The 23837-nt window shown below is 45.1% G+C and overlaps 1 protein-coding gene and 2 non-coding genes across 6 annotated transcripts; 2 read left to right on the top strand and 1 right to left on the bottom strand.

Moving 5' to 3' along the window:
- Window positions 1-230: 230 nt before the first annotated feature.
- On the top strand, window positions 231-22594 carry STX5 (syntaxin 5). 4 transcript variants are annotated; one of them, XM_069470138.1, is made up of 11 exons: window positions 231-334; window positions 1170-1261; window positions 2312-2382; window positions 2548-2603; window positions 2721-2791; window positions 6338-6454; window positions 6539-6595; window positions 6757-6838; window positions 7319-7425; window positions 7583-7704; window positions 21812-22594. In XM_069470138.1, coding segments are annotated over exons 1-11 (936 nt in total). In that variant the 5' UTR covers window positions 231-333; the 3' UTR covers window positions 21972-22594. The 4 variants fall into 4 exon arrangements, with proteins under 4 accessions (XP_069326239.1, XP_069326236.1, XP_069326238.1 ...); XM_069470135.1 differs by having other exon boundaries at window positions 1018-1261; XM_069470137.1 differs by having other exon boundaries at window positions 1018-1261; window positions 21774-22557.
- Window positions 12119-12225, top strand: LOC138385547 (U6 spliceosomal RNA). The gene has a single exon (XR_011233778.1). It is a non-coding gene; the product is annotated as a U6 spliceosomal RNA (small nuclear RNA).
- Window positions 14071-14177, bottom strand: LOC138385543 (U6 spliceosomal RNA). The gene has a single exon (XR_011233775.1). It is a non-coding gene; the product is annotated as a U6 spliceosomal RNA (small nuclear RNA).
- Window positions 22595-23837: the final 1243 nt, after the last annotated feature.

Here is a 23837-nt window from a genome sequence, read left to right as displayed (position 1 = left end):
CACCACAAGGCTGCGGGCTCTTTAAGGCTCCTCCCCCGAGGCGGGCCCAGCCCCCAGGCTCCGGCTGCAGTTCCTCAGGGGCGGGGTCAGGGTGCCGGTCTAGCCAATGGGAGGGCGGGATCGCTCTTGCGTTTCGTAGTGGGGCGTGTCTCTCGGGTCGCTGGGCTCGAAAAGGCGTGGCACCGCCCCTCGTCACCGGGGGTGGGGTTACGTGTGGGTGACGTGGCGGCTTCTCGCCTTTGGTCGGGTTTCGGCGGCTTCGGCGCCCGGGGAGGAGGCTGTGACGGCCCGGGAGATTGTGGCAGTGGTGGCGGCGGCAGGAGGCAGAGAGGAAGTAAGATTCGCTCTAAGAGGGGGTCTGGCCGCTTGTCAGGTCCGGGGCAGCCGCTCTACGGGGGCGACGACGGGCGGGGGGAAGGGAACCTGGGGCGAGCGGGCAAGTCCTGCCGGCCCGGCTCCGGGTGAGCGAATACCTTGCTGTCCAATCAGGAAAACCTCTGTTGAGAAAGACGTTGGCTTTAGCTAATCAGTGCTTGCAGTCTTTCAGAAGGCGGAACTTGGGAGGAGGTGGGACTTCCTGTTTCAAATAAACACCTAAAGGTTCCCCCCTCCGCCCACCGAAGTGTGTCCCTCTCCGGAGGTCAGTCACCGTTTCTCCCTAAGGGATCCAAGGAAGCCAAGGATACCAAAGGGCCAGGTTAGGGCCTGGGGCAGTTGCACAGACCGGGCTGGAGTCTCAGGGCCACGAGACCTGGCTCTGGGTCAGTCTCTGCTTCAGGGTCCCCGGGCCCGCGCTCTGGTCGCCAGAGCCAAGTTGGAAGAAGAGTCTGAGGAGGGTTCGACTTGGGCCAGGGAGGAAGCGGGGCCTTTTCCGCTGTGGGCCGGCCCCAGGATCTGCGAGCGCCTTGGGCGCGAAAGTCCGTACAAAGTGAAGGGGCCCGAGGATTTTGCTGGTTAACGGGGGATTTTGTGGGGAAGGAAGCTGCCTGGGGAATGACACTCTCCCCTCCACAACAGTCCGAGGTTATGCGTCTCAATGATCCCGCGGAAACGCTACGGCTCTAAGAACACGGATCAGGGTGTCTACCTGGGTCTCTCAAAGACACAGGTCCTGTCCCCTGCAACTGCTGGCAGTAGCAGCAGCGACATCGCCCCTCTGCCCCCCTCAGTGGCCCTGGTCCCTCCCCCTCCGGACACCATGTCCTGCCGGGATCGGACCCAGGAGTTCCTGTCTGCCTGCAAGTCGCTGCAGAGCCGTCAGGTAAGGACTTGGAATGGAAAAGGCCAGGAGCGAGCCTTACTCAAATCTGGGAAGGGCTGTGCTCCAGCAGTGTTAACTGCAGTAATTATTGGGGGAACCTGGTGGCCGATAGGTTTAGATGGAGCCTATAGGGTCTACTAAGTAACAAACAGAGAAAAGGTGGGCTAGCTAAGGAGAGGCTAGGACCTGTCCTAGACTTTTTTGTGAGGAATCCCCTGGAGGGCAGGATTGCAATTCTGGAAGGAATACCTCAGGCCCAGAGGTGGCTGCAGTGTATTTGGTTTGAATAAGGAACAAGTTCTAGAAAGAGCCTTTAGCTGAGACACTTGCATCTTGAATTCTAATTCCAGTATAGTTCTACTACAAGTTTGCTCTGCGACCATGGGGAAGTTAGTTCATCTAGCTGGGTCTCAGTTTTCCTACCTGTAAAATGAAAAAAGTTTTCTAGATCAGTAATTTATATCAAAATCACTTTGGAGTGCTTTTTTAAAAAAGTAGATTCTCTTGTTTCAGTCTAGACTTCTGGAATCTAAGTGGGACCCAAGTAACTGTATTTTAAAATATTTGTACTGTTCAGCTTTTGTGAACAACTGCTGTTTAATATGATCTCCGAGAGCCTTCCAGCTATTCTTGATTCCCTGACTCAAGAAAGAGAGTGGTAATACTACCTGTCATTTAGTGCTTACAACATATAAGGTAGTTAGCTAAAGTACTTTTCAGCTCTTATGTTATTTAATCTTAGCAACAACAATAGGAAGTTGGTGGACTGTGTTCATTTTATAGGAGAGGACATAGAGATACAGAATGATATAAGAAACTTGCCCCAAATCCTCCAGCTAATAAGTGATAGAGTCAAGATGTGAACCCAGATCTACCTGTCTTTGAATCAGGACTCTAAATTGCTACCAATGATAAATCTAGATCGTCTGATGGTGGATGCCACCAGTACTAGAGAAAGAGTTTAGTGGACACCTGAGGAAGGATGAAAGCTGGCAATGGATGGAGGGGGGTGGGGAACTAAAGTTGTCACCTCTGGTCATTGCTTTTCAGAATGGAATCCAGACAAATAAGCCGGCTCTGCGTGCTGTCCGACAGCGCAGTGAATTCACCGTCATGGCCAAGTGAGTTGGGAGAAGCTTTGTGGTGGGGTGATATAATGTCTGAGAAGTAGACTTGCCTCTGGTGGCCTTGGCTGTGAGGGCTGGGATTGGTCATGCTGGAGCTAATGTAAGAAAAGGTCCTCGCCTACCTTTTCTCACAGTGTTCTCACTAATGATCATTTGCAGGCGTATTGGGAAAGACCTCAGCAACACATTTGCCAAACTGGAGAAGCTGACAATCTGTGAGTGTTCTTGGGGTCTTTCAGAGGTGGGACAGTGAACCAAAGAGCGTTGAGAGTCAAATTCCTTGAGCCTTGTCTTTAATCTCACCTGTGGTGGCTTCTTATTTATCTCTATAGTGGCAAAGCGCAAGTCCCTCTTTGATGATAAAGCAGTGGAAATTGAGGAGCTAACATATATCATCAAACAGGTGAGCCACTAGTGTTTCAACCAGATCACTTCCATCATTTTCCAATGTCATGGAGGCCCAGAGCAAGTTTTTAGAGCCAGCCCTAAACATCCTGCTCCTGCATTGAGTCAGTAGACACTCATTAATCATCTACCATGTGCAAAGCAGCAAGCTAGGCACTGGTGACGTAAACATGAGACAAGATTCTTGCTTTCAAGGGCTTATTGTCTAGAAGGGGTATCCAGCTCCATAAACCCACACTTACAATGAATAGGAGGTGTGAGTGGTACAGCAAAGATCTTATAGAAGGAGGAATGACACAGTTTGGAGACAGTGGGAAAGATTTGAGAGAGGAGGTGAAATCTGAGTTGGTCCAGGGCTTGTGTAGATGCAGTGGAAAGACATCCCAGGCAGAGGAAATGGCTCGTGCAGAGGCATGGCTTATCAAAGGGAAGGTGCAAGTCTTTGCTCAGATGCCATCTACTCAGGGAGGCCCATGCTGACTGTGGTGTTTAATAGCCCCTCCCCCCAAACTCTGATCCCTCTTACCCTGCTCTGTTTTCTTTTTCTATAGCACTTGAAGCATCCTAACATTCCCTATAATTAACTTATTTTGTTTATTGTTTGTTTCTGTTTCATTCTACCTACCCCAGTCTCCTCCCTCATAAACAAAGAAAGAAAAGAAAAACATAAATAGCACAAGAGGATTCTTTTTTCCCTGCTTGTCCACAAATGTAGCCCAAGTGCGTATCTGGCACATAGTAGGCTTTCGATATTTTTGATTGAAGGAATGATTGGGAGGAGGCTGGGAAGATAGGATGGTGGCTGGTTGTGAAGAGCATTGTGGGCCTTGCTGAGGAGTGTGGAATCATCTTGATCCATGGGCTGTAAATGGAGTCTGATCGGGAACACAGATGGGGCAGAGAGGCTGGGGAAGAGGCTGCTGTGATTGTCCAGTACAAAGATGATTATGGCAGAGGCCAAAGGGCAGACCCCTTCAGGAGATGCCGTGCTGGTAGAAAAGAGAGGGTTCCATTAGCTGTGGGGCATCACTGCTCAGGCATGTAAGAGGGAGCTGTCTGGATTAAGACGGATTTGAGTTCACATCCCAGCTCCACTGCTGGTGTTGTGACCTTGGACCAGCCCCTAACTACTCTGAGCTTCAGTTTCCTTATCAGTAAGAAGTGGGTGATAACAGTAACTATCTCATAGGGTTCTTGTGAGGGTTCATTTGTTTATTTTTTTCAGTCAGTGACACTATTGAGTGACTTAGGGCCGAGACTACTTGAGATGGGGTTGGCTGGCCTGGCAGAAGAAGTGACATTTGAGAACTAAATGATGAAGAAAACCTAGTCATCCAAAGATCTTGTGGGAGCATATTCCAGAAAGTAGGAATGAATAGCAAAGGGAAAGGTCCTGAAGTTTGGGCAACACTGGGGTCGTCAGTGTGGCCGCAGCATAGCAAGTGAGGAGCAGACTGGCAGGAGGTGGAGTCAGAGAAACCGGCATAGGCCAGACCACGGAGAGCCTGTGCCTGCCGGCTATGGAATTCGGGTTGTATTCTAAACTTAGTTGTAAACTCTTGGGAGATTTTAAGCAAGGGGATGACATACCTTGATTTTTGATTTAAAAGATTCCTCCGGTTGCTGTATAGAGAATGGATTGTAGGAAGGCAAGCTGAGAATACGACAGTCACTTAGGAGGTTCTTGGAGATCTTTTTATTTAGAGAGAAAAGAAGAGGATTTGGACTAGGGTGGGTTCAGTAGAGAAGGACAGATGTGGACAGATTCAGAGTATATGTTGGAGCAGGGCGTGGTGGCATTTGCCTGTAGTCTCAGCCACTAGGGAGGCTAGACAGGCAGATAGATCGCTTGAGTCCAAGAGTTTGAGGCCAGCCTGGGCAATATAGCAAGACCTGTCTCTTAAAAAAAAAATACACACAGAGTATACGTTGGAAAAAGGCAGGTTCTTTATGGGTTCCTGATAGGTTTTGTGTGGATTTAAGGGAGAAGAGAGCTTTATTTTTGGTCTGAGCACCTGGCGAGTGGTGGTGCCAATTACCAAAGTAGAAAAGAAGGAAGGGGAGGAACGGCTTTTGTGGGGGGAGGAATTAAGATTTCTTCTTTTATATGTTAAGTTTAAGGACAAAGATAAAGTTGTAAGCCTTTTAGCATGTTATATGGCACACAGTAAGCAAATACAAAGCTGTTACATTTGACACAGTACTGCGTCCATACTCAGCACTCAGTAGATTATAGTTTAACTGTGGCATATAGGTGAGTTAAGGCGATGTGAACGTGTGACTTAGAAGCTTCTAGCTTGGGTGCCTAGGTGGGAAGTGGTGCCATTTTCTAAGCTAGAACCCTCAGGGGAGAAGAATTTGCGGGGTAAAAACCTAGAATGCAGTTGTGGATGCGTGGCTGTGAGAAGGCTACAGCAACTCCAAAAGAACAAGAACGGTCATCAGCAGAAGTGAGTCCGAGAGTCTCAAGAGGATGAATGGGGTTGGGATATTAATTGGAGGGACTCTAGAAATTGTCTAATCTGGGTTTTTCTTTTAGCCTGTTTCTTACACTCACTATTCTTGACTCCTTCCACCTTCTCCCCTTCCTTATGGTCCTTACCTGGCTCTGGTTACACTGGGGCAAGCTTTCTCTGTCTGCTTGTGTCACTTGGCCCTTGGCAAGTTGGACTGAGAAGCAGATGATACGTTGGTCTGGTGTGAAAAGCCTGGCTGTGCTAATTCATTTTGTGTGACCTCGGACAAATCACAGCTTTTACTCTTGTAATGGTTATTTTTTTTTTTTGGAGACAGAGTCTCACTCTGTTGCCCAGGCTAGAGTGAGTGCCGTGGCATCAGCCTAGCTCACAGCAAACTCAAACTCCTGAGCTCAAGCGATCCTCCTGTCTCAGCCTCCCGAGTAGCTGGGACTACAGGCATGCACCACCATGCCCGGCTAATTTTTTCTATATGTATTTTTAGCTGTCCATATAATTTGTTTCTATTTTTAGTAGAGATGGGGTCTCGCTCTTGCTCAGGCTGGTCTCGAACTCCTGAGCTCAAACGATCTGCCCACCTCGGCCTCCCAGAGTGCTAGGATTACAGGCGTGAGCCACCATGCCCGGCCTGTAATGGTTATTTTTAAAAGGAATTCTGTGTATAAAAATCATCTCATTGATGCCTCTGGGAAACTGTGGTGCCTTTGACTTTTCCCTTTTCCTGTGTACTGTCCAGGTGCTTTGTTGGTCAGCATGCTCTGGGTCCAAGATTTTGGCTTTTGAAAGGGTTCTGAAGCCTTGAGCTTGATCCCACAGAGTGGAGCAGGGCAGTAGGGTAGAGGGGTAAACAAGTCATTTACAAATGGATGAGGTCCTATTTTGCTTCTTTGTGGCTCTTCTCCATAGGGACTGAGCTAGGGCAAACACCAGCTCTTAGAAAATCCTAGCAGGCCATTCTGGTCTGTCCGGGATACTCTCACTCCCGTTAGTAACTTCCCCCCACAGGGAGACGATGGCTAAGGACTCTTTGGTTAATACTTGTTTTTTCTATGGGATTTTTTTACCAGGACATCAATAGCCTCAACAAACAAATTGCTCAGCTTCAGGATTTCGTGAGGGCCAAGGGCAGCCAGAGTGGCCGGCACCTGCAGACCCATTCTAACACCATTGTGGTCTCCTTGCAGGTGAGACCTGGGGAGGAAGGGGAGGGAGATGTAAAGGGGAGGAGGGTGTCATCTTCTTTGGCTAATCCTCTTCTTTTCTTCTAGTCAAAACTGGCTTCGATGTCCAATGACTTCAAATCGGTTTTAGAAGTGAGGACAGAGGTGAGAAGAACCTGTGGAGGGATAGGAATGTGGATAAGGGTCCAAGAGGGAAATTTGAAAGGGACAAGTTCCACTGGGTTATGGGACCAACAGCAGGGATCTCCTTAATGTACCTGCTTTCTAGCAGCCTCAGGACCTTTGCATTTCTTCCTCAACCCCAGAACCTGAAGCAGCAGAGGAGCCGGAGGGAGCAGTTCTCCCAGGCACCCGTGTCGGCCCTGCCCCTTGCCCCCAACCACCTGGGTAAGTCACAGGCATTACGGGAAGCCCTGAGGGATAAAGCTGGTTACTGTGGTTATGATGGCATCCTCTACAGGCTGGTGTTGAGTAGGAGAACGGAAGGGCAAGGAAGTTGCTAGGCTTTGTCTCTCAGACCCAGACTGGATTGTTGGGGTTCATGGTCCACACATAGTCTCCCATGTTCTCGCTGTCAGGGATGAATTCAGTCATACTTGGAAGAATAACAGTATCTAATATTTTTTGTACAGTTACTTTATTCATATTCTCTCATTTAATTTTCACAACCACCCTTTGAGAAAGCAACTATTATTATCCCCCGTTTTACAGAAGAGGAAGCTGAGGCTCAGAGAGGTTAAATGACCTGTCCAGGGTCACAAGGCTAGTAAGTGCCAGAGCTTACTAGCAGATTCAAATCCAGAGCATGTGTGCTTTGAACCTAACTTTTAACCATTAATATGTGCCATGTCCTCTTTTTTCCCCCAGGGGGTGGTGCTGTGGTTTTGGGGGCCGAGTCCCGTGCCTCCAGGGATGTGGCTATCGACATGATGGACTCTCGAACCAGCCAGCAGCTACAGCTCATTGACGAGCAGGTACCCAGGCTCCGAACTGGGGAGGCTCAGCTCCTCTGTGGTCCGCAAGAGAGTGTTTGGAGTGTGCCATGGGCAGAATGACTGGGAGGGTCCTGAAAACTCAGGCCCTACCCCGAAGAAGCTCATGCTGTTCATGTGCTCTCTCCCTCTCCTGAAGGATTCGTACATCCAGAGTCGCGCAGACACCATGCAAAACATTGAGTCTACAATTGTTGAGCTGGGTTCCATCTTTCAGCAGTTGGCACACATGGTTAAGGAACAGGAAGAAACCATTCAGAGGTGAGACGCTCTCTCTCTCACCCCAAACAGAGGACTCTTCTCTTCCCTGTGGATAGGCATCTTGAAATCCCCAGGGACAACGTGATGCCCTTTAAAAGTGTAGAGTGAATCTTGCCCACCCGTTGGGCCCAGTTCACCTGCTTCTGTCCACTCAACAAGCATTTAGGCCGGGCGTGGTGGCTCACGCCTGTAATCCTAGCACTCTGGGAGGCCGAGGTGGGCAGATCGTTTGAGCTCAGGAGTTCGAGACCAGCCTGAGCAAGAGCGAGACCCCATCTCTACTAAAAATAGAAAGAAATTATATGGACAGCTAAAAATATATATAGAAAAAATTAGCCAGGCGTGGTGGTGCATGCCTGTAGTCCCAGCTACTTGGGAGGCTGAGACAGGAGGATCGCTTGAGCTCAGGAGTTTGAGGTTGCTGTGAGCTCGGCTGACGCCATGGCACTCACTCTAGCCTGGGCAACAGAGTGAGACTCTGTCTCAAAAAAAAAAAAAAAACAAGCATTTAATGAGCACCTGTTCATGTCAGGCACTGTTCTAGGTGCTGGAGATACAGCAGAGAATAGAACAGTAAAGTCTATTTCATGGAGCTCACTTTGTAGTGTGTATATGGAGTGGATAGGGCAGGCAAGGACACCTATGATAAATAACTGACAAGACAGTTTCTGGTAATAATAAGGGCTACACAGAGAATTAAAGTAGGATGATATGTTAGGAAAGTAACGGAGTAGGTGCATCAGATTGGGTGGCTGGGAAGGCTGCTCTGAAGCCATGACATTTAAGCAGAGATCTGTGATGACGAGGGATCTAGCCATGCCAAGTAGAGAGAAAGACTGTTAACTCCCTCACCTTCTCCCAAGTCAGATGTCACCGTCTCTACAGGGCCTATCTTACCATCCTATTTAAAATCACAACTTGCTCTTCCAAACCTAGCACCTGTACTGTTTATCCTACTCTACTTTTTTTAAAAGCATTTATCACTTTTTTAACATACTGGACCATTTACTTATTTATTTCTCATTATCCATCTCCTTACTAAGATGTAAGTTTCACAGGGACAAGTGATCTTTGTCTCTTATCCACTGCTGAATCCTTGTAACTGAATGAATGGTCATTAAGTGCCACAGAAAAGCAGATAAAATGCCTCTTGCAGTAGCAGGTTGTGCCAGAGGAACACAGAAGTCGGTCCGCTGGTAGACCTCTGCCTACCTCCCTCCAGTACCACCCTGTACCTCTGTATCCCTGCTCATGACTTTCTAGCCACGCTGGCCTTCTTGATTCTTGAGTACAGCAAAACTGTCCTATCATAGGGCCTTTGCTCTAGTGGTCCCCACTGAGCCATTGTGCCCAGCCTATTAGACATTTAAGTGGAGATGTTGAACAGGCAGATGGACATACAGAGTTCAGGAGACAGGCCTGGGCCAGAGATAAAAATGTGGGCAGAATTAAACTTTGAAGCTGGATAAGAAAGTACGTGTAAAGAAGAGAATCATGGGCCAGAAGTAGTGGCTCACGCCTGTTATCCTAGCACTCTGGGAGGCCGAAGCAGGAGGATTGCTTGAGGCCAGGAGTTTGAGACCAGCCTGAGCAAAAGCAAGACCCTGTCTATACAAAACATAGAAAAATTAGCTGAGTGTGGTGGCACATGCCTGTAATCCCAGCTACTCGGGAGGCTGAGGGAGGAAGATCACTTGAGCCCAGGAGTTTGAGGTTGCAGTGAGCTAGGATGACACCACTGTACTCTAGCCCAGGCAACGGAGCAAGACCCTGTCTCAAAAAAAAAAAAAAAAAAAAAAAAAGGAGGATCAAGCACTGAGTCCTGTGGTCATTTTTAAACTCAAATCTCAGTTCTGGGTAAAGACTGAAAGGAGGACAGCTGGTGAGGTAGGAAGAAAAATACATAAGCATGGTGTCCTAGGAGCCAGTAGAGGTAAGTCAGGGGATGAGCCAAGGGACAAGTGATCAGCTAGGACACATGTCACTGATACGCCAAGCAAGATGAGAGCTGAGAATTTAATTGGAACGTTTAGCTCATTAACATTTAATTTTTAATAAGGTTGGATTTAAGTCAAATATTTCACTGTTTGTTTTTTGTTTTTCCCTTCTGTTTTTTGTTCTCCATTTCTCCTTTCCTGTCTTCTTTTGAACTAATGGAGATTTTGTTTAGAATTGCATTTTAATTTGTCTGTTGCTCTTCTTGCTGTATGTCATTCCTTTTCTTTTTTAGTGGTTGCTCTAGGGATCAAAATATGCATCATTAACTTTTCATAGTCTACTTCATATAAAATGTTAAAATATTATAATCTTCTCACTCTATCCTTTATTCTATAGTTATCATGTTTGTTGCCTCTATATACTTTATAAATCCCAGAGTATAATACTGTATTTTATGCTTTAAAATTAAATGTATTTTAAAGAACTAAGAGGAAAAATAAGTCTTATACATTTTCAGTGTTCGTCCTTCCTGAATATCCAAGTTACCATCTGGTATCACTTCCCTTTAACCTGAAGAAGCACTTCCTTTGGTATTTTTTGTAGTGCAGATCTGCTGAGAATAAATTCTTTTAGTTTTGTTACATCTGAAAATGCCTTTATTTCACTTTCATTTTTGAAATATATTTTCTCTGGATATAGAATTCTGGCAGCCTGGGCAACATAGCGAGACCTCGTCTCTACAAAAAAAAATAAGAAAAATTACCCGGATGTGGTGCACGTGCCTATAGTCCTAGCTACTAGGTAGGCTGAGGTGAGGTGAGAGGCTCACTTGAGCTCAGGAGTTTGAGGCTGCAGTGAGCTATGATTGCACCACTGCACTCCAGCCTGGGCAACAGAGTGATACCTGATCTCAGAAAAAGAAGCATTCTGGGTTTACGGTTTTATTCTTTAAGCACGTTTTAAGCACATTAAATGTGTCACACTTTCTGTCTTTTGGTCTGTCTTGTTTTTAATGAGAAGTCAGGGGTAATTCTAATTGTTGTGTGTGATGTGTTTTTTCTCTGGCTGCTTCTCAATATATATTTTTTTATCTTTGGTTTTTAGCAGTTGACTATGGTATATCTAGATGTGATTTTCTTTGAATTTATCTGGCTTGAGGTTCTCTGAGCTTCTTTTATCTGTATTTATGTCTTTCACCAAATTTAGGAATTACTTGGCCATTATTTCTTCCAGTTTTTTTCTGCCTCTTTCTGTCCCCTCTTTCTGGATGTGTGTGTGTGTGTGTGTGTGTGTATTTGATGTGTATTTGATAGGTAAGATGACATTGGAAAGGAATACAGGCAGTCCCTAGATTATGGATGTCCTGACTTATTGGCGTTCCATACTTACGAATGGGCTCCCAAGGCTCCCCACAAGGATAATTCATAATAAAATAATTAAATTAATAATTCAGGAACTAATTTCTTCCGTGCAGGTACACAAGCCTGCATGGTGTAAGTGGTTCATTGGTGCAGCGTCCTTACGCTGTCAGCTAGTCTCATTTTTTGGACGGTCACTTACGCACAGCATCACTTTCGTCTTAACTTTCTTATTCGAGTTTGTGAGTCTTAAATGTTCACCTTCATGACCTGCCTCCAAAGCGAAAGTGCACTGCAGGTCCAGGTGAGCCTGCAGCTGAGAGAAAGGTGATTACAATGGAAACGAAAGTAGAAACAATTAAGTGTTTGGAAAAAGGCCAGATGCCACCATTCATTGGGAAAGCATCAGACTTCAGTCACTCAACTATCAGAACAATTATCAAGGATAAAGTGAGAATAATGGAACATGTGAAAGCCTCCAGTGAAAGCATCAATTATTACTAAGCACCATAGTAGATTAATTGTTGAAATGGAAAGGTTACTATTGATTTGGTTAGATCAAAATAAGCATAACATTCCCATTTAGCCTAGCAGTGATGCAACATTGGGTGTTAACCTTTAATATTCTTTTTTGACATTTCTCCTGTCTCCTATCTAAACTTTTTGCATGAGTTTCTTTTTATGTTGTTTGTTTGAATTAAAGAGCACAATAGTTTCTGTAACTTATTACAGTACAGGAGTATTATTACAGTGTTAACACTGTATTACCACATATGAGCCATTATTGTTATTATTACTGTATATGCGCTGTTCATCAGGGATCCGAGTTACATACAAATCTGACCTAAAGATGTTTTCAGGAATATATCTCGTCCGTAACCCAGGGACTGCCTCTATATCTGTGTGCGTGTGTGTGTGTGTGTGTGTGTGTGTGTGTATAAAACAGTCAATTTACTGTTAAGCCCATCCGGTGAATTTTTCCTTGCAGATATTGTATTTTTCAGTTTTAAAATTACCATTTGAGGCCCGGTGCGGTGGCTCACGCCTGTAATCCTAGCACTCTGGGAGGCTGAGGCAGCAGGATTGCTTGAGGTCAGGAGTTTAAGACCAGCCTGAGCGTGCTCGCTTCAGCAGCACACATACTAAAATTGGAACGATACAGAGAAGATTAGCAAGGTCCCTGTGCAAGGATGACACGAAGGAAACAAACAAACAAACAAAAAAAAACCCCAGCCTGAGCAAGAGCAAGACCCTGTCTCTACTAAAAAGAGAAAAATTAGCCAGGCACAGTGGCATACAGCTGTACTCCCAGCTACTCAGGAGGCTGAGGCAGGAGGATCGCTTGAGCCCAGGAGTTTAAGGTTGCAGTGAGCTATGATTATGCCACTGCACTCTAGCCAGGGCGACAGAGTGAGAGACTCTTATTTCTGAAAGCAAAAAAAAAATTACCATTTGGTTCTTTTTTGTAGCATCTGTTTCTCTGCTGAGATTTACTATCTTTTTAAAGTCATTACAGGAATGTTTTCCTTCAGTTATAATAGCTGCTGTAAGATCCTTGTCTGCTGATTCCCAACATCTGGGTTGTCCCAGGGTTGTCCCATTCTTTGCCTCTTCTCTTGAGAATGGCTAACAGTTTCCTGTTTCATTCTGTGTCTACTAATTTGGGATTCTATTGTGCATGTTGTGATTGATACATGACAGGGATTCTGGATTATGTTATGTTTCCCCAAGTTATATTCACTTTTATTTTAGCAGGCTGTTTGGGCTGAACTAAGGAGGTAGCTGTTTTTTATAGTTGATATTTATGGAATGGTTGGTCTAACAGGAGATAGCCAGCCATTACGGGAAGCAGAACCTCGAGGAGTGAGAAATAATCATCGGATTCAGTGATGCAGATGATGTTGGTGACTTTGAGTCAGGTTCAGTGGAGGGATGGGAACAAAAGCTTGAATGGAGTGGGGTTTAAGACAGAATGAAGAAGAGCAATTAGAAAGAGTAGGAATAGACAGTTCTTTCCAGGAGTTTTGCTTTAAAATGGAGCAAGGAAATGGAGTGATGGGAGAAGTAAGTCGGAAGTTTTCTTTTTTAGTTTGTTATTATGAAAATTTTTAAATTTACCAAAAAGTTGAAAGAACCATAATAAATACTAATATATCTACCACTTAGATTAACAGTTGTTAATATTTGGCTAGATTTGCTTTATCTTTTATTTATTTTTTATTTTTATTTATTTATATTTTTGAGACAGAGTCTCATTCTGTTGCCCGGGCTAGAGTGCCGTGGCGTCAGCCTAGCTCACAGCAACCTCAAACTCCTGAGCTCAAGCAATCCTCCTGCCTCAGCCTCCCAAGTAGCTGGGACTACAGGCATGCACCACCATGCCCGGCTAATTTTTTCTATATATATTTTTAGTGGTCCAGATAATTTCTTTCTATTTTTAGTAGAGACGGGGTTTCGCTCTTGCTCAGGCTGGTCTCCAACTCCTGAGCTCAAACGATCCACCCGCCTTGGCCTCCCAGAGTGCTAGGATTACAGGTGTGAGACACCGCGCCCGGCCTATCTTTTATTTTTATGAACCTTTTCAAAGTAGATTGCAGATGTCATGACACTCCATCCCTAAATACTTTGACATGCATCTGCTAAGAGTAAAGGAAGTCTCTTTAAAAACCACACCCAGTTATCACATCCATGAGTTTTAACAATTTCCTAATATTACTTAATATCCAGCCAGTGTTCAGATTTTCCCAATTGTCCTCAAATTGTTTCATTAGCCTTTTAAAAACTAAATCAGAAATTAAGCAAGGTTTACATGTTATTTAGTTACATCTCTTTATCCTCTTATATTCTAGTTCTTTTATCCCACTCCCTCTTTTTCTTAAGTTGACTCTGAAGAGAGAAAGCTATATGCCCTGTTGAGTGTCCTATATCCTAAATTTGTCTGACTGTTCTTCTGTCCCCTGTATTTCCTGAAAATTGGAAGTGCAGTCCAATGGTTTTACTGGATTTAGCTTAAATATTTTAGAAAGGAATACTTCACAGGAGGTGCTGTGTACTTCATATTATATCTTTTTTTTTTTTTTTTTTTTTGTAAATTTTTTCGTGTCATCCTTGCGCAGGGGCCATGCTAATCTTCTCTGTATCGTTCCAATTTAGTATATGTGCTGCCGAAGCGAACACCATATTATATCTCATTAGGAAGCGTTTAATGTTAGATTGTCCGTATATTACCGAGGACAAGTATGGTCACTTGATTAAGGTGGTGACAGACATAGTTCTCCTTTTCAAAGTACATTTTCATCTTTGCAATCAGCAAGTAATTTCTGGGATGCTCTGTGATACCCTGTTGCCTGGACCTTCCACATGATGTTTCTAGCATCCATTTATGATGCTTGTCTGAATCAGTTTATTTCATTGCAGTGCATTTTTCCATAAAGAACTTTCCTTTATTAACTGTAAGAACTGAACTACCTCTTAATCAGGTTAGATGAAACCTTAATTATTTTCCTGTATTTTTGAGTAAATAGTTGATGGAGCAGTTGCCATGAAGAGTGACAAGAATTTCTTTTTTTTTTTTTTTTTAATTCTTCTATTTTGGGCATCATTGTAGACTTACGGTTTTAATTTGTTCTTTGTATTATAATCAGTGTAATGATTATTTTCAGTACTCACATTGTTCCTCTGGTGGGAGCCAAGAGGTTTTGGGGTTTTCTGTTTGTTTTTTTAAAGGCTGAGAGAAAATAAAAGTGTGTTTCTGTGCCAGAGTCTAGGGCTTGGCTGTAAGAGGAACTGGAGATAGGTGGGAAGGCAGAATATGCCCTACAGATCTGGGGGTGGCAGATGTCTTCAGACCATTTCAGTCTTCTCAGTTCAGTAAGAAGAAAGACCATTGGTAGAGAGGATGGAAGAGGAAGTGTGGGAGGTTTGAGGAATCCACAGGTGGGCACAATCCTGCCCACTTGTTCTTTTGCCTTTAGGCAAGTTCCACTCCTGGTTGATCTATAGTCACATAGCCCCCGGCAGAGCACTCTTACCGTAGACGGTTCATCATGTGAAACTGAGTGAACAGCTACGTTAGTATAAAACAGATTTCCCAACACCAGTCCCCTAAACGGCCTCACACATTTAACTGGGCAAGGTAAAGAAAACACCTGGAGATTCTGACTCCACCGATGTGAATAGCATGGGCTTCCAGGAAGCTTCATTTTTTTTTACAAACTTCTTCGGGGGTTCTGATGAACATCAAGGTTTGTGGGAACCACTGATTAAAAGGTTGTTTGGGCCATGCTTGGTGGCTCACGCCTATAATCCTAGCACTCTGGGAGGCCAAGTCAGGAGAATCACTTGAGGTCAGAAGTTCGAGACCAGCCTGAAGAAGATTGAGACCCCGTATCTACCAAAAATAGAAAATTAGCTTGGCGTGGTGGCACGAGCCTATAGTCCCAGCTACTCAGGAGGCTGAGGCAGGAGGGTCACTTGAGCCCAGGAGTCTGAGGTTGCAGTGAGTGAGCTACGATGACACCACTGCACTCTACCTGGGGCAACAGAGCAAGATTCTGTTTCAAAAAAAAAAAAAAAAAGTTTATTTTTTTAAAGGAATGACTGCCTTTTTTTTGGAGACAGGATCTGGCTCTGTCGCCCAGGCTACAATGCAGTGGCTCAATCATAGTTCACTGCAGTCTCGAATTCCTGGGTTTAAGCAGTCCTCCTGCCTCAGCCTCCTGAGTAGCTGGGACTACAGGCTTGGACCACCACACCCAGCTGATTTTTCTTATTTATTTATTTATTTTAGAGACAGGGTCTTACTATGTTGCCCAAGCTGGTCTTAAACTCCTGACCTCAAGCAATCCACGTCAGCCTCCCAAAGTGCTAAGATTATAGGCATGAACCACCGTGCCTAGCCAAAAGGTTGTTCGTTTATTTATTCAACTACTGTACATTGAGCACCAGCCATTTATAAGGTACTATGAGTACAGCTGTCGTGATCCTATAGTCAGGAGAATTTACTGATTCTTATCTGGTTCAGCTGAGACCTATGGAACCCCTTGCCAAGTTAGGCCATAAACACTATAGTCCCTTGGGCCATGTTGTTTTTTGAATATCAGAATATTATTATAGATTCAGTGAAACAGAATTGCAAAAGATATTTAGGTTCTTTCTCCAATGCGTATGTGATTTTTTGGGTTTTTTTTTTTTTTTTGACAGAGTCTCATTCTGTTGCCCGGGCTACAGTGCCAATGGTGTCAGCCTAGCTCACAGCAACCTCAAACTCCTGGGCTCAAGCAATCCTCCTGCCTCAGCCTCCCGAGTAGCTGGGACTACAGGCATGTGCCACCATGCCCGGCTAATTTTTTCTATATATTTTTAGTTGTCCAGCTAATTTATTTCTTTTTTTTTTTTTTTTTAGTAGAGACAGGGTCTTGTATCCTCAAGCTATTCTCCTGCCTCAGCCTCCCAGAGTGCTAGGATTACAGGCATGAGCCACTGTGCCCGGCCAATTCTTATTTTTTCTAAGGTGTGTAAACTACTTAATCAGTCATTTTCCTCCCCATCTGCCCCATTGTTAAATGAAAATGCTTAAATTACAGAAAAGTTGGGAGGATAGTACAATAAACACCCATATTCCCTTCCCCTACAGTCACCAATATTAACGTTTTATCACATTTGCTTTCTCTTTTTTTTTTTTTCGCTGAATCATTTGAAATTAGGTACAAACATGACATTTTATCCCTACACATTTCGGCATGCCAAGAATAAGGCATTCTCCTGAACAGCCATAATACCATTGATCAAGCTAGGAAAATCAACAGCAATACTGTCCAATACTCAGTCCATAATTCAAATTTCCCTGTTATTTTTTTCTTTAAGTTTTTAGGTTTTTTTCCTTCAATATAAGACCCAGGCAAGATTCACACATTGTTTTTGATTGATATGTCTCTTTAGTCTGCTTTTTCTTTTATTTTTCATGACATTGACAGTTTTTTGTCCAGTGTTTCTTCATAATTAGATTTAGGTTAAATATTTTTGGCATGATGATCATATCAGTGGGCACTTGGTGAAGTAATCCCTTTATTGGTGATGCCAATTTGGTCCTTTGTTTACAGTGGTGACCATGAGATTAAGCACCCTAGGTGTTGTGGGGGCTTGGCTCCAAGACCCCTTGAGGATACCGAAATCCACAGATGCTCAAGTCCCTCATATAAAATGATGCGGAATATTTGTATAACCTGCACTCATCCTCCCATATCCTTTTTTTTGTCTGTTTTTGAGACAGGGTCTCTGTCGCCCTAGGTAGAGTGCAGTGGCATCATAATAGCTCACTGCAACCTCAAACTCCTGCATTCAAGCGATCTTCCTGCCTCAGTTTCCCAAGTAGCTGAGACTACCAGTGCTCACCATGATGCTCGGCTAATTTTTCTATTTTCTTTTAGTAGAGACAGTGTGTCATTCTTACTCAGGTTGATCTCAGACTCCTGGGCTCAAGCAATCCTCCTGCCTCACCCTCCCAGAGTGTTAGGGTTACAGGTGTCAGCCACTATACCCAGCCTCTCCCATATCCTTTAAATCAGTGGTCCCCAACCCTTTTGGCACCAGGTCTGGTTACATGGAGGACAATTTTTGCACGGATGGAAGTGGGTAGGAAGGGGATGGTTTCGGGATGATTCAAGTGTATTACATTTATTGTGCACTTTATTTCTTTTATTTTATTTTTATTTTTATTTTTTTTGAGGCAGAGTCCCACTCTGTCACCCTGGCTAGAGTGCCGTGGCGTCAGCCTAGCTCACAGCAACCTCAAACTCCTGGGCTCAAGCAATCCTTCTGCCTCAGCCTCCCAAGTAGCTGGGACTACAGGCATGCGCCACCATGCCCAGCTAATTTTTTCTATATATTTTTAGTTGTCCAGCTAATTTCTTTCTATTTTTTAGTAGATACAGGAATCTCGCTCTTGCTCAGTCTGGTCTCAAACTCCTGAGCTCAAACGATCCTCCAGCCTCGGCCTCCCAGAGTGCTAGGATTACAGGTGTGAGCCACCGCGCCCAGCCTACATTTATTGTGCACTTTATTTCTATTATTACCTTGTCATATATAATGAAATAATTATATAACTCACCATAATGCAGAATCTAATACTGCCACTGATCTTACAGGAGGTAGATTTCAGGTGGTGATGCGAGCAATGGGGAGCATCTGTAAATGTAGATGAAGCTTCACTTGCTCACCAGCCACTCACCTCCTGCCGTGCAGCCTGGTTCCTAACAGACCATGGACCAATACTGGTCTTTGGCCCTGAGGTTGGGGCCTGGGGGTTGGGGACCGCAGCTTTAAATCATCTCTGGATTACTTGTAATACCTAATACAATGTAAATGCTATGCAAATAATTGTTATGCTGTATTGTTTGTGGAATAATGACAAAAAAAGTCTATACATGTTCAAGACAGATGCAACCATCCTGTTTTTTTTTTTTTTTTTTTTGGAGATGGAGTCTTGCTCTGTTTCCTAGGCTAGAGTGCGGTGGTACGTAGCTCACTGCAACCTTGAACTCCGGCCTCAAGCGATCCTCCTGCCTTGGCCTCCCAGAGTGCTAAGATTACAGGTGTGAGCCACTGTGCCCAGCCTCTCTAAGTTATCACTACAGAATCATGATTTCAATGTATTATAATCCATTACCATCATTAATTTTGATTTTTAGAGACAAGGTCACAGTCTGCCTCCCAGGATGAAGTGCAGTGGTGTGATCATAGCTCGCTGCAGCCTTGAACTCCTGGGCTCAAGCAATCCTCCCAACTCAGCCTCCTGAGGAGCTGGGACTACAGGCATACACTACTGCTCCTGGCTGATTTTTCTTTTCTTTTTTTTTTTTTTAAATAGAGATAGGGTCTGAATATGTTGCCCAGGGTGGTCTGAACCTCTTGGGCTCAAGCAATCCTCCCACCTTGGCCTCCCAAAGTGTTGGGATTACAGGCGTGAGTCACTGCACCTGGACTATCATTATTCTTTATGACAGTCAGGTTTCCTAAATCTGACCATATGGAGCCACTTCAAGTCAGCTTCTGTGTCTTCTTTTTTTTTTTTTTTTTGAGACAGAGTCTCACTCTGTTGCCCAGGCTAGAGTGAGTGCCGTGGCATCAGCCTAGCTCACAGCAACCTCAAACTCCTGGGCTCAAGTGATCCTCCTGCCTCAGCCTCCCAAGTAGCTGGGACTACAGGCATGCGCCACTATGCCCGGCTAATTTTTCTATATATATATTTTTAGTTGTCCATATAATTTCTTTCTATTTTTAGTAGAGACAGGGTCTCGCTCTTGCTCAGGCTGGTCTCGAACTCCTGACCTTGAACGATCCACCCGCCTCGGCCTCCCAGAGTGCTAGGATTACAGGCGTGAGCCACCGCGCCCGGCCATGTGTCTTCTTAACATGACCTCATTACTCTGTGTCAGAAAGTTTTGGCAAATTGAAACTCAGAAAACTAAAATCTCAGATCTAATTATGGTCAAGTAATCATGATAGTTCTTAGACTCACTGTCTTCTTAGGTTCAACCTTTTTTTTTTTGTTCCACCTTCTCATACTCTCTTCTAATCTTCTCAAATGAATTTCGTCATCCATCCTTTCGGTGTTTAGATCCTAGCTGCTTGTTGCTTGATTCCTTACCTCCTTAGTTTTGTCTCTCTCCATAGACGTTCTTTTGTTCTCCTTCCCGTGTATACTTTTTCCTTTCTGTTTTCCTCAGTCCTCTCTACCCCATGCCATTTTCTGCTTTATTCATTTCCATTTTCTAATTACTACTTCCTCTGAGTAGCCCATTAATTGCTGTTTTTTTCACCACCAGAGTTCCCTTCTACTAGTTTTCATTCATGGATTCTTGTTTAAAATCTTTTATATGCCGGATTACATTTATCAAGTTTATTCATTTTTTTAACGTTTACTGGTTTATTATAAAGCATGCAACTCAGGAATGGCAAAATGGAAGAGACACACAGGCCGAGGTATGGGCAGTGGCGCCTCCATGTGGAGCTCGGAGCTTCCGTGGCCTCTCTGGGCACGCTGCCCTCCCAGCACATCATTGTGTTCACCAACCTGGAAGCTCCAAGTTTATCCATTTTTGTTAAGCAAAGCCATTCACAATTGCCAATGTGAGCATTATTCAGTATGCGATAACAAGTGTGCTCACACCGAAGGATGTAATTATAGCCAAAAGCTAGGAAACCTGACACTTTAGTTAGCCTATCTGACATAAATAGGGAATTATAGTTCAGGCTTCTGTATTTGAGACACAGTCCTCGTGACCAAGTTCCCCACCTTCCCAGGACCGTGGGCTTGTAGCCACTGGCCCAACCTTCTTTTTCACTCTCCAACTGGACTGCCAGGCCCCACCGGCTTTTCTATACTTGGCTTGCCAAGGTCTCTGTTCCCAGGAACTTCCTTTGCAAAGAACAGGGTTTGTATTTGGTTTTTAGGATTGGATATACAGATTGGCTGGGGAATGTTTTATTTTTCTCAGTAATCTTTCAAGAAATTGTCCTTCCTCTGAGGACTTCTCTATACCCTGGAGAGACACATTCTCCTGGTAATGTAGAGCTTTTTTTTTTTTTTTTTTTGAGACAGAGTCTCACTCTGTTGCCCAGGCTAGAGTGAGTGCCGTGGCATCAGCCTAGCTCACAGCAACCTCAAACTCCTGAGCTCGAGCGATCCTCCTGTCTCAGCCTCCCAAGTAGCTGGGACTACAGGCATGCACCACCATGCCCGGCTAATTTTTTCTATATATATTTTTAGCTGTCCATATAATTTCTTTCTATTTTTAGTAGAGATGGGGTCTCGCTCTTGCTCAGGCTGGTCTCGAACTCCTGAGCTCAAACGATCTGCCCACCTCGGCCTCCCAGAGTGCTAGGATTACAGGCGTGAGCCACCACGCCCGGCCTAGAGCTTTTTTTATCCCCTGATTTCTTGTCCATATCATTAGGTTTTTCTTTCTTTTTCACTCAGAACCAAGATTTCCTGACTGTAATGGTCTGTGAACTTTTTCCCACTTATTACAAATATCAGTACATATTTGTTAGATAAAAATCAGTAAATACTGATGAGCAAAAATTAGAATAACATTTTGGGGACTCTTATAGGCTGGGGACTTTATATTAACTCACTGAAGACCATAACCTGAGAGGAGGTAGGGACATTATCCTCATTTTGCGGTGAGAAAAATGAGATTTGGAGTTGAATGACTTAGTAAACTAGTAAGTAGCAGAACTGGGGTTTTTTTTTTTGTTGTTGTTGTTGTTGTTTTTTGTTTTTTGACAGAGTCTCACTCTGTTGCCCGGGCTAGAGTGCTGTGTCGTCAGCCTAGCTCACAGCAACCTCAAACTCCTGGGCTCAAGAGATCCTCCTGCCTCAGCCTCCCGAGTAGCTGGGACTACAGGCATGTGCCACCATGCCCGGCTAATTTTTCTATATATTTTTAGCTGTCCATATAATTTCTTTCTATTTTTAGTAGAGATGGGGTCTCGCTCTTGCTCAGGCTGGTCTCGAACTCCTGAGCTCAAACAATCCGCCCGCCTTGGCCTCCCAGAGGGCTATGATTACAGGTGTGAGCCACTGGCTCCTGACCAGAGCAGGTTTTTAAACCAGAAGCAAGACGTATTTTTAGTATCCTTCTAGAGCCTTTTCTATACATAAGTATACACAATAATGGGATCATATTGTATATAAACACTGTTTACTCCCATATGTGACCATCTTTCCATGTCAATAAATAGACTTCAACAGCATTCTTTTTAATCCAGTGTCCTTTTGTTTCCTCCTCTCCCGGCCCTGTCCCCAGGATCGACGAGAACGTGCTAGGAGCCCAGCTGGATGTTGAGGCCGCCCATTCAGAGATCCTCAAGTACTTCCAGTCAGTCACCTCCAACCGGTGGCTCATGGTCAAAATCTTCCTCATCCTCATTGTCTTCTTCATCATCTTTGTGGTCTTCCTTGCCTGAACCCTGTTCACTCTGAGGCAGTCCGTGGGGGTTTGGGACCCTCCTGGGAAGGCAGGTGGCCAGTGCTGCCACTGAGCCGTGCAGGGTACTTGGGAGAAAGGCCCTGGTTCCCTGGAACTGCTAGGAATGGCCACTGCCCGTGATCTCCCACCCCTTGTCTCTGGCCACCCTGTCCTCCCCTCAGCACCCTCGGGCCCATGAAACACACACAGCTCTGGATTTGGACTCTGCTGTGAAGTGGCTGGAAGAGAGCAGAGGCCAGCTGGGGGCCAGGAGGGGAGGTTGTCTCCACTAGGAAATTTTTATAAACCCTCCCCAGCCTCTCCCAAAGGAAACTTTGGCAGCAAGGGGAAATGATGCCCTTGCCCGCCTCCTGTGAGTGAAGAGAGGAAGCAAAACTGTCCCAGGGACCAACTTTCCCGTCTGGGTTATAACTTGACCTCTTCTTCCTCTCTTCACCATGTGAGGCAGGGGCCCTGAGCCCTTCAGCTGCCTGCACAACCCTTGACATTGGCTGCTGGTGACTCAATCTGCCAAATGTGCAGCAGTCCGTTTTCTCCCAATTACAGCAAGACTGTCAGCCTCACTAGCAATGTCATCATTTCTGGGTGGGAGCGTCGAAGGGCCTAGGCAGCGAGTGGAGTGAGCCCGCTGCCCACTACAGAACTGAAAGGGTTGGGCCAATGGCTCTGAGGGGCCCCACTGCTGACCCAGTCAGCTTTGGGCTCTGTCCACACAGCCGCCTCCAGGCAGGGGATAACCAAGTGCACGATACCTCATTAGCATGGAAACTTCCTTGCAAATACGGGAGCAGGATCCCAGAGTGGACCCCAGCTTGGTGGCAACCTCCAGGACCATCTCAAGTGGCGTTTGGACCTGTTTCATCTGTATCCTCCAACCAGTTGGCCCTAATTCTTCCTTGAACTGAATGAGGCAGGAGCTCTGCCTGCTGCCAGGAGCAGAAGGTGAAGAATTTTTTCCAAGTTCCAGCTGAGGCGCTTGGTTCCCTGCAAGCCCCTCACCAAATCCAAGCCAGTCACAGAGAAGTGGAGGAGAGACCTGGCTGGAATACCCTCTCCCCAGGGAGATTAATATGCTGCTTTGTCCTTCCTGACCAGGACTACACAGCCACACCATTTTGAGGTCACTTGAGTCACCCCACCTCACACATCCCAAAGGAAGTTCACGCTATAGAGAGAACAATCACTGTACTCAAGGGCTGGTCCCAGTATTTTAGAGGATCTGGGAGAGCCCGTAGCTCCTGCATTTTAAGATTTCATCTCTCCTTGGCACCTCTTCATCGAGTGGTCTACCACTGCTGGCTAGCTTCTCTGCCCCACTAACACAGACTGGGGGGCTCGCATGGCACACCAGTGATGGGTGGGGCTTGTGAAGACAGTGCTTGTCAAATCCCTGACATACTGTCTCATTAACTCTGTGGGGGGGAATGTGTAGAACAAATTTATTTCTCAAATATTTGTGGGGTTGCTTTTTTGTTTTTTTGAGACAGAGCCTCTCTCTGTTTCCTGGGATAGAGTGCAGTGGAATCATCAATAGCTCACTGCCGCCTCAAATTCTCGGGCTCAAGTGATTGTCCCACCCCAGCCTGCAGAGTAGTTGGGACTACAGGTGTGTGCCATGCCACCACGCCTGGATAATTTTGCTATTTTTTGTAGGGGTTGCGGTCTCGCTATGTTGTCCAGGCTGGTATCGAATTCCTGGCTTCAAGCAATCTCCAGCCTCGGCCTCCCAAAGTGCTGGGCTTACATTTGTGAGCTACTGCGCCTGGCCTGTTGAGTTTCTACTATGTGCTGGCGTGATACTGAGCCAGGCGCTGGAAGAAAAAAGCTATTAATTAGTTAAGGC

This window comes from Eulemur rufifrons, chromosome 6 (genome assembly GCF_041146395.1).
Source record: "Eulemur rufifrons isolate Redbay chromosome 6, OSU_ERuf_1, whole genome shotgun sequence".
Classification (NCBI taxonomy): Eukaryota; Metazoa; Chordata; class Mammalia; order Primates; family Lemuridae; genus Eulemur; species Eulemur rufifrons.
This window is presented reverse-complemented; position numbering and strand designations above follow the sequence as displayed.

Bases quoted from the DNA above. Each gene is read 5' to 3' on its own strand.
- STX5 (XM_069470135.1), top strand. From the start codon at position 1,037: ATGATCCCGCGGAAACGCTACGGCTCTAAGAACACGGATCAGGGTGTC. The intron at 2,604-2,720 runs GTGAGTGTTCTT...TTATCTCTATAG, and splicing joins ACTGGAGAAGCTGACAATCT to TGGCAAAGCGCAAGTCCCTC. The intron at 7,426-7,582 runs GTACCCAGGCTC...CCTCTCCTGAAG, and splicing joins TACAGCTCATTGACGAGCAG to GATTCGTACATCCAGAGTCG.